Genomic DNA, 10,875 nt, shown 5'->3' with positions numbered 1-10,875 from the left:
CAGCGGAGAAGCAGTTACAGAAGCCAGACCTTCCACCTTCTGCACCTCACAATGATCTTGAGTTCATATTTCCAGAGGGATAAAGAATAAGGAAGCTACCAAGGGAGAGAATTAGATATGGAATTCTGGGGGTCGGCAATGTGTGGAAATGTACCCCTCTTATCCTTTGGTCTTGTCAATGTTTCCATTTTATATATATAAAAAAAGACTGTTGTGCCTACTTCTCTGATTTGTCTTTCTATATTTTGATTTGACTTTTTATGCATCTATTTTGTTAATACTCCTGAAGATATAGTGACATTGTAAAATAAACCAAGGAACGTAATTATTACTGATGAAATATCAAAAGTCACTGTCCTTACTCTGTTACCTTGTTCCCTCACCCACCCAAATGTAAGGGCCACCAGTTAGATATGCAGAAGTCTTCCAGATACTTTTGTGCATTTGTATATTTAGTTTGGTTTTATATTAAACAAAGACCACACATAGTGCTCTGAAATATTTTCTTAAACTTCTATTTTTATGAAAAAGAGACAGATAGAAAGAGAGAGGGGGGAGGGGGAGAGGGAGGGAGAGGGAGAGAGAGAGATGACTTCAGCACTACTCTTGAAGTTTCTGCATTAAGGTAGGGACTGGAGGTTTAAAACCAAGTCCTTGTGCACGGTAATGTGTGTTCTTCAAGCACTGTACTACCACCTGGCCACCAGTATGCTATTTTTTTAACTTAAGTGTATATCTTGGTTATCATTGTGTTATCAGTGATATATGTCTTAACTACTACACACTAGTATTAATTTAATGCAACCAAAGTATTTAGATACCTGGGAAGAGAGATATGTGCCAATTTTCTAACTTAAATTATATCTACTACCCAAATTGCTGGCCAGAAAGTTTGCTACCAATTACATGAATTTTCCCATTTCTTCTCTGCCTCACACCAATGTAGAAATTATCATGAAGAAAATATATTATTGTTGATGGCTGTGATGTGTCATGTCTTGCTTTTGTGTTTATTTACGTCACTAATAGCTAGTGAGGTTGAACAGTAACAATATCCAGGCTGTTGAGCCGTGGAAAGGCAGCTCATAATCTTTTCATATCAGCATAAATTACTATGATTATTTTGGAAAGTATTTTCGAAATATAGACACTCAAACTGTGATACCCCCATTTCATCTCCATATACTTACTTCCAGTGAAACCCGCACATGCATACAATCTTTTAAGTATGTTCATTGTCACATACTAGGAACGGACAGTGTGGTTACTCAGACCATTGATTATTTAGTATAAAGCAGCTAAAAATGCATGAATTAGAGCTGATGTGGCAAAATGGTTAAATCTCATAAACAATGTTGAATGAAAAAAAGCAAATTGTGGGGGCTGGACGGTAGCACATCTAGTTAAGTGCACATAGTGTGAAGTGCAAGGATCCGCTCAAGGATCCAGGTTTGAACCCCAGCTCCCCTTTCTCTCTGTCCTATCCAATAAAATGAAAAAATAAATGGCCTCCAAGAGTAGTGGATTGGTAGTGCTGGCACTGAGCCTCAGTGATGACCCTGGAGGCAAAAAAAAAAATTGTACAACAATACATAGTCCATCAATTTTGTCCATTAAAAACATCTGATTGGTTATAAACACATACACATATGCATATATACATACACATGTGCCTAACAACATAACCAAGAAATAAACCCATCTGGGTAGTGGCTTACCTTTGTGGAGGAAGGAAGGTAAATATGATGGATGAAGAACTTTAACTGTGTTTGAAAAATCTATTCATCATAGAGAGAAAGAGATGTGAAGATAATATGGTCAAATGTTAAAGCCTGTTCACTATGTGTCGTTGGGCTTCTTTTTCCACCTCTTGGGTGTGATAAGATTTTTCAAGTCATCTTGTGTCACTGTGTTAAGGTCAGAATTGACACACATTTTACTATTTTTACCCAGTCATTTGGAAAGGTCCTACTCACTAACAGTATTTTAACTCCTTTACCTTCACCCTCAGCTTGGATTTATTCTTACCATTGTGCTTATTTTTTTCCATGCTTTCACACATTTTTCTTGTTTATTAACAGGAACTTTCTCTATTGTTCCCTTGGTATTATTATTACTATTGCTACAAAATAGAATGGCCCTTATTATTTTTTCTGTCAAGTCAGCAGGTCCAGTGAAACTAAAGTTTTTATTATCAGACTCAAAAATCAAGCCTATTTCTGATGCAAAATGCAAGGGAACAACTACCATTTTAGACAAAGCCAAACAGTCCTATTATACCATGTGAAATCAAAATAACTTTAATAAGTTTTTTGACAGCACTGCAATTACAAGAGCATTAATCCATTACATGCAATAGAAGCCATAATGCCTTTTGAACCTATTAACAGATTAACAACATTATAATCAATGGCAACATATTCTACTGAAGAAAACTACTGTAACATATTTCAACTTTCAGGTTAGAAAATGTAAGATATCACCACCATCACAAGTAGCATTTAGAAAGTTTAATTCTCCCTTTCTAAGCTCTAAGAGTCAGCATGATTTTAATGCAATTGCATACAACCGTTTTCATAATGAAAAAAATCACAAGGAATTGACAAGTGTAGATTGATAAACTGATATCATTTTAATTGTTAATTCTGAAAGGGCTCCTGCAGTATGATGGATTTCATATGGGGAAAATCAGCAGACCAAGAGTAAAGAGCCTTGGTCTTAGAGTGGGGGAGGAAACATGCAGCGGCATACAGGGCAGGTGCCTGACTTCTGAAGCCATATGGACACGCAGGGCTTGTGAAAATAATGGTGACATGGCAGCTCTGTTGCTACCTCCCCCTTCACATATTCACTACAACAGATAGGGCAGCACATTTCCTGCCCTACTGCACTGTGGTCCTCGGTGACCAGGATTTCAGGAAGAGCATTGATGCTCTCCTTGTTTGCAGGTGGATTGGCCACCTCCACATCTACTGCAAGAGACTCCAAATGAGCGAGGGCAGTTTCCATGGCCTGGGCCAGGCGTTCTTCAAGTGCCATGTATGTGAGGAACTGAGGATCCACATAGGAGATGGCTTCAGCTACCCCAAGCCCATCTGCAAACCCATCAAAGAGGCTCCAGTCCACTTCTAGGTCTTCACTCACACTTGAGTCATCTTCAAGGTTGTTGTTTCCATCTAACATGAACACCCCAGGCTGCAGAAACTCCTGACTGGAATTATTATCTCCCTCACTACTACTCTCAGTTTCATTGTAATGAAGCCAAGGAACTTGTCCTTCTGGTGATAGCTGCCCCACTCCCTGAGGAGGAGGTACTTGAATTTCTCCAAGTTCGTTGATGCCAGCTCTGGCAATGGCACTGGGGTTGGTGATGGCACTGGCACCAGCATTCAGTCTGGCTTGCTCAGGTTCAGATTCTTCTTTCCCTTGCAAACTGTCCCAGCTTTCACCACTGGAGGACACAGCTTGTTCCTGTTCTCGATAATTTCGACGCAGAGAAGCCATCCACTCTCCGTCACTGTCTGAATCCTCTTCATAATAATTGTAGTAGTCATTGCTATACATCCAGAAGTCAGAGTCAGTCATGGTTTGTCTCCGCCTTGGCACCTTTTCTGGTTTCACTTCATCACCCTTGGCTTCTTTCTTGTCTTTGGAATACTTTGGCTCAGAGTACCCACTTGAACCCTCGCCTCTATCTCTTCTTGATAGGCCATCTGTGTGGCTTTCATCAGCCTGGGCAGTATCCCTCCACCTGGAAGTACTATGTGGCATATCATCATCATCATCAGTATCAAAAAATATTTTTGGTTTCATGCAGTTTGGACTGGCCAGATTTCTGATTTTGGGCCTCACCACAGGCTCCTCTGCACTCTTTTGGGCATTTTCCCCACCACCATTAATACTTACAGGAGCCCTGCTGGGACACACAGGTAAATTCTCCCATCTTTCTCTCTCCAAGCAGTCACCATTTGTTGCCACTTCGCCTTCAGCAGACATCTGAGAGGTCATGCGATTGTGTTGTAGGAAATCAGCTCTGCTAGCAGAGCTGCTAGCAGTAGGAACAAGGTCTAATGTGTCAAGCTCCTCTATCACATCCTGGTTGAAACTAGAAAACTGTGTGGGCATCCCAGCCAAAGACCTCTTTCCTTTCTCTGGGTCATACAGCTTATCATCTTTAAATTTGCTAATTTTCCCTCGCACTGGCACATGCTCAACAGGCCCAGCCCCCTCCTCCTCACTGTCATCTGCACCAAAACAGTCAACATGTCCATAAGCCATTCCTCTTCTGCTACCTGAAGCCCTATATTCTTTTGGTGGGTACCTGGAATAGTCCTCATTATCAACATTCAAGCTGGTTCCGGGGCTCATAGTGCCGTTCCAAATTCGACGTGTGGTGGAAAATGGAGATCGGCTCCTCTTGGTGGTTTGGCTGGGGATTGATCTGTGCATTTGGGACTTTGGATGATGTCCTTTCTGGCTGGAAATTCTTTGTTCTTGCTCGTGAAAGGCCTGAAACTGACATAAACATTCCAACTTTTATAACTCCTGCCTTTTTTGTATCTTCCTGCGGGCCTGGCCCACACAAGCTTCCTGAAATCATTACCCACTGTTTGGACATTGGAGAGTTTCTAATACAAGAGCCTGAGTGGAAAGGCTCCTGCTCCCTGCACACTTTAGAAATGTGGAAGTTATATCCTTATGGAATACTTAATTGCCTCCCAACAGGCATGTAATGGGGGGGATTTTAAAATTAGTTTCACTTTCTTCTAAAGAGTGAAGTAGCATTCCAGTGACTACCAGGTATAGATCCAGGAAACATTTTAATGCTGGCAAAATTATTGCAAAAAGTGGTTTGTGTGGGGAAAAAACAAAAACAAACAAACAAATAAAGACAGACTCTCATAAAAGGCTGGGAATCACTGGGTGGTTGGAAGGTGGGTAAAATACTATGGAATTGTGCCAAAGTGGAAAAGGGAAAGGTGTGAGTTTCTATTAGATAGATGGGGTGCCTGCAGTTTTATGTACCTCACAGACATACAAGAGATATGCAAATCAGGATAGGCTAGAGAATATAGACCAAAGGAGTACTATTGACTAATTGTCTGTCAGGAGGAAATGGGTAAAGGGGGAGATGGACTAGCAGTTCTACAATGGGGAGATGTGTATGCTTACGGGGGGGGGGGGGAGGGAAAAAAACAATGGTGGCACTGGAAGAGCTATTAACATCAACCATAATGAAATTCTCGATGGAGGTATGAAATGACTAGATAGCATGGGTAAGGTGAATTCAGAGGAGAGTGGAATGTCTAAGTATCAAAGAAAGAAAAAATGTGTGTGGTGGGGGGCAGCTGGAGTTCTGTGGAAGACCACCAATGTTTATGCCTGTGGAAGGTATGGAAGGGTACACTGGCATTAAACAGAGGGGTCTGTTACTTGATGGCTATATGTTAGTCAAAATGAGAAGCAGCAATGGAGACATGGCAGTGTGAGCAAATACACTGATGGGGGTCCATTGGAGAGGAATGCTTGTGTGGTGGGCTGCACAGATGCCAGCAATCCAAGCTGTGATTATGCAAAAATGTGGCTAGTGGGAGAGGGGGAACCCTGGAGATAGAGTGATGTTACTGTATGCAGTGCAGGGTCCAAAAGAGACTGGTGTACACATGTGTGCCAGGGGTGGGTGATGTTTGAGAGAGGTCTGTGACCGAATGTGTGTCGTGTCTGCGCATTCTTGTACATAAGTGACGCATGAAAAAGGAGTCAGCAGGATATGGTGGTCCCAACAGGTGCCTGCATGTATTCCTCACAGCACGAAGAAGTAGGGAGGGAGTGGGGGTTGTTCTGGAGCTAGGTAGGTGGCAGGCTGCCTGTCCTGTGAGAGGGGGCGGAACGTGTGAGAAAGGGAGACACTGAGGATGGGGGTGGGGTAATGGGTTGTGTATGTGTGTGTGTGTGTGTGTGTGTGTGTGTGTGCGCGCGCGCGCGCACATGCTTGTGTATCTGCTTGTGTGTCCCTACGCTCACAGGAAAGAATCCGGGAAGGGGTGGGGACAGACCTCAGTGTCAAAACGAGAGAACGCAATATCTCCAATAGCAGATGCAATACCAACTGATGTGGCAGCAAAGAGGAGCAAACCGAAAAACAAACAAAAAAACGGTAGTGGGAAGGTATAGATAGGTCTTTCCTGGGACTAGCTTTTTTGTTGACAACAAATCTTTTTTGGGGGGGAAACAATGCGTTTACTGGAAAACGCAACAATTCAACATTCAGCTAAACAACAATGGCAAAAATGGGGGCGGGGAGAGGTGGACAAGGACTCAATAACGGATGGAAAAGAGGCAGAGGGAGGTGTGAGGGAGCCACGACCACTACACCCCTCCCCAAAAGTGAATGACGACTCCGGAGGCCCAGGCAGGAGACACTTTACAGGGACTCGATGCGGAAGGCAGAAAGGGCCCTTGAATAGGCCAAGGAAGGACATATGCTGCAATCAAGTCCCGCGCTATCCCCACCCCTTTCCCTAGGGGAGAGCCTGATAATCTGTTGACTAAAGCCCCTCTGAAATCCTAGCCCTTGCACACGATTATTTGCCTCCATGCCCCCGCCATTTGGCCCTCTCCCACGTCAGGCTGTCTGGAGGAAATAAAAGGTCTTGCACTCACCCACTGCTGATGCCCGCAAGCTCTTGGGATGAGCACAGCTCAGGGACCTCCAACAGCCACCACCACCAGAATCTCTGCTCCTGGATCTTGGACTCCACCACCGCCAGACAGCAGCGCGGCGGGTGGCGACTGCGGCGGAAGTGATTGTGGCGTCAGCTGGTGCCCGCCCCCCTTGATGTGGCGGGGGTGGCAGCAGCTTTCAACAAATCAGGGTGGGCCCCAAAACATTATTTCATTTTTAACGATGGAATCGTCAAGGATACAGAAAAGGACAGAAAAAAAATGTAAGCGACAGTCATTCAGCTTTAACAAGTGTTAGACATCTTGCCATATTCCCTTAGATTCTGTTTTTTTTTCTTTCATAATAGGAAACCTGCAGCTACCTTCTGCTTAATTCCACTATGAAAGTAATATTATTAGACATCACATTCTATGTTACATGTTTGTCCAAACTGTGAGACTACATTCAGAATTTCAATAAACTTGATTTTTTTAACCTTGTGGTTGAGACAAACTGAACTGTTTGACAGTACAATTCTTTGCTGTAAATCACAAAATCAAGTTTCTCTTTCCAAGATAAATTACCTTACAGCACAGAACAGGTTCACATTCTGGTAACTGCATTTCAGCCTTAAGAGAACATGGCTATGGTATTTAAATTCGTACAAATTTATTGAACTCTGAATGTTTTTTTTTTCTAAAAAGATCACACAGTGCATCTCTGAAAGTTTCATCAACTGTTAATTTTTATGTCCACAACAATAGTACTTTTTTTCTGAAAATAAAAAGACTACATAGAAATATAATGTATCACTTTTAAACCATTAAAACAGATAGTAAGCAGAACAAAGAGAAAATCTACCTATGGGAAGAGATGGGGTGTGAAACATCAAGAAATAATGCTTAAAAAAGAAGAAATGTATATACAACACTGGCATCTCTATAAAAAGCAACCTCTCATTTTGAACATTTAATTTCTTCTTTTCTTCTTTCTTTTTTATTTTTACATACCCAGCTTATTGCTTATATGAGTTTCACCTAGGTAAATGGAAACTATATGTCTGTCAGTTAAATAGTACCAGAATGAAAGGAAGGCCAGGAGGGAGGGAGAAAGGGTTTGCATAAAGAAAGAGAAATAATTATTTTTAAGAGGAAATAAAAAATATATGGCAAAGATAGTCTCAGAAAAATAACTCAAAAGTTTAAAAAGCATTAAAGAGAACAAAACACTGAAGGCAGAGGCACCAAATATTGGATGCCAACACTGTTGTTTCAAAATAGATGAAGCAAACATTGTTAGACATATAAAAAAGATTAAAAAAATTCGTAATTACAGTAAAAGACTTAACCATACTTCTTATTGTATAGAGTGATCAAAATGATATCAAAGTAAATATGGATATAAAAAGGCTGAGCAATACAGTGAGACTGATCTAATTGCAGTTTTTGTACTTTGGTCAGGATGTACTTTTGTGAGAAATATTTTAATTGCTTCAGGCATTAAAAAGTCAACTATAAACTGGATATTTGCATGTAACTCTCAGATTGAGAAACATTTATTTTTATTTTCTGATCTCCAGCTGCTTCTTTTTTAAAGAAATATTAAAGTTGAAATCTGTACTTTATCCTATTCATTTTCTCCCAAAAGAAGCACCATTAGAAGTTGACATTTTCTTCTTGCCCATGTTTTTTTTTCCTTTCATACACATGTCTATATCTGTTAACAATACACAATATTATTTTTTGTCTTCTAAATTATATTAATAGCATCATAATAAATATACCTGCTGGAAACTCCAGTTTTCACTCATTTTTTAATTAGCAATTTCAATAAATTTAAATTTAAATCATTACTTCAACTGCTAAGTAATTTCATTCATTTTCCTATTGCTATTACTATTGCACATTATTATCTGAACTTCTGTTGCTTGAAATACCCAAGTTCTTTATCTCTTTCCCTGTTGATGAGCTTGGGTAGTTTACATTTTGTGGAATCGTAGCAAAGATTTGATGAACATCCTAATATACAGCTTCTCTTGCCCCTATGGAAGCATTCTTCCGGAGCAGAAGTTCCCTCTATACAGTAGGTATTTTGAGATATTGGTCACCTTAGCCCAGGAAAAAAACCTAACTCATAAAATGAACTTGGCTTCACCTATATGCCACCCTAGGATCTGCTAACTATGGCTAAGAGCCATAGTTAAGCCCAACAACAACAGTCAACCCAATTTGCTAGCCTAAATATTAGTTTGTGTAATTTACACTCTGGTGTGAAGAGGGTTAGAGAAGATATGTTCTACAGTATGTGTGAAACAAAATTTCTTGGTCAAAGAATACATAGTAGTCTGTCTTTCGTGATGTAACAAATTGCCCCAAATTTAGGAGTTTAGCACAGAGCACATTTATGATATAGTTTCTGTGGCTAAAAGATTTATGCCTGGCTTAGCTATATGTACCTCTGGATCAAAGTCTTTTATAAAGCTGCACTTGGTTGCATATGGGGTTGCAGTCTCAATTGCAGGCTCAATCAAGGTTGAAGATCCACATTTACTGTTTCACAGGTCTTTGAAGATATATTTCTAAGCTCATTCATGATGCTGCTGTCAGATTTTATTTTCTTATCACCTGGGCTTATACAAAGGTATCCTGAGTCTCCTTACAACACAGAAGCTAGAAGGAAAAAGCCAAGATGGAAGACTTCTATAAAAGATTCATATTCAACAATTTTGCCACATCCTTTTTATTAAAAAAGAAAAGACCTAACAGAATTTGTCTATTTCATCTATCAACTTCATAATCATATAGTTGCTCATGTCTTTATGAACATAACTTATTTATTTATTTATTTATTTTATTAGTGATTTAATAATGATATATAAGATTGGGTAAAATTAAAAAGAGGGGTACAATTCCATATAATTCTTATCACCAGAGTTCCATATCTTATTCCCTCCATTGGAAGGTTCCTTATTCTTTATATTCTTTATCCTTCTGGGAGCATGGACCAAAATTGGTTACGGGGTGCAGACCTTTCCTTTCATAGTATTCTCTAATTCAATTCCAGCTGTTCCACTCCCCAATAAAGTCCCCAAACCTAGATATAGTCCAGGTCCCCTGAGATAGAGCATATGTTCACACGCGTCCATCAACTAGGGAAAAATATATACCTGAAAGCAGAAGTACACAAGAGCCTTCAGGGAATACCCCCCAACACTTAGTCTGCACTATTCCAGTCTTTAGGTCCATGGTTGTTCTACAATTTGTTTGGCTTTGTATGTTAACTCTGTTTACAGCCACCAGGTTCAGGATGCCAGCATGATACCAACCAGACTTCCCTGGACTGAAGACCCCACCAATGTGTCCTGGAGCTCAGCTTCCCCAGACACCCACCCTACTAGGGAAAGAGAGAGGCAGACTGGGAGTATGGACCGAACAGTCAACATCCATGTTCAGCGGGGAAGCAATTACAGAAGCCAGACCTTCTACCTTCTGCAACCCACAATGGCCCTGGGTCCATGCTCCCAGAGGGATGGAGAATGGGAAAGCTATCAGGGGAGGGGATGGGATATGGAGATTGGGTGGTGGGAACTGTGTGGAGTTGTACCCCTCCTACCCTATGGTTTTGTTAATTTATCCTTTCTTAAATAAAAAATAAATTAAAAAAATAAACACCAGATCAATTTTACATAATTGAGACTCCATATGTAAGCACCCACATATGGACAGTAAATTTATGACAAATGAGCCTAGATTATTAAATGAAGAAAGCAAAGTCTCTTTAATAAATTATATTAGGGAAACTGGGTAGCTACACAAAGAAAAATGAAACAAGACTACCATATGTCACCACGTACAAAAGTCAAACTGAAATGGATTAAATACTTAAATGTTAAGCTGGAAACCATAAAATACATACAATCAAATATTGACAAACTACTACATCTTGTCCAGCTTGCAAATGCTTTTTGAGACTGGAGCCCAGCAGCAAGGCAATAAATAAATAAATAAATAAATAAATAAGATAAAAATAAGCCAGTGGGATTCACATCAAACTTGAAAGCTTAAGCATATCGCCAAAAACAAGAAAAGTATCCTACTGTATAGCAGGTCATATTTACTGACCATACATCAGACAAAGTGGTAATTACCAAAATATGTTAAGAAGTCACAAAAACTCAGCAACAATAAAACAAATAACTTTATTTAAAATGA

General features: G+C 40.2%; 1 protein-coding gene across 1 annotated transcript; it reads right to left on the bottom strand.

Moving 5' to 3' along the window:
• Positions 1 to 2,274: 2,274 nt before the first annotated feature.
• Positions 2,275 to 6,820, bottom strand: PJA1 (praja ring finger ubiquitin ligase 1). The gene is made up of 2 exons (XM_007536106.3): positions 6,664 to 6,820; positions 2,275 to 4,515 (listed from the first exon to the last, which is right to left on the bottom strand). The coding sequence occupies exon 2, from the start codon at positions 4,447 to 4,449 to the stop codon at positions 2,719 to 2,721; it is 1,731 nt and encodes a 576-aa protein (XP_007536168.1). The 5' UTR covers positions 4,450 to 4,515; positions 6,664 to 6,820; the 3' UTR covers positions 2,275 to 2,718.
• Between the last annotated feature and the right edge of the window lie 4,055 nt (positions 6,821 to 10,875).

The sequence above is a fragment of the Erinaceus europaeus genome, chromosome X (assembly GCF_950295315.1).
Source record: "Erinaceus europaeus chromosome X, mEriEur2.1, whole genome shotgun sequence".
Classification (NCBI taxonomy): domain Eukaryota; kingdom Metazoa; phylum Chordata; class Mammalia; order Eulipotyphla; family Erinaceidae; genus Erinaceus; species Erinaceus europaeus.
This window is presented reverse-complemented; position numbering and strand designations above follow the sequence as displayed.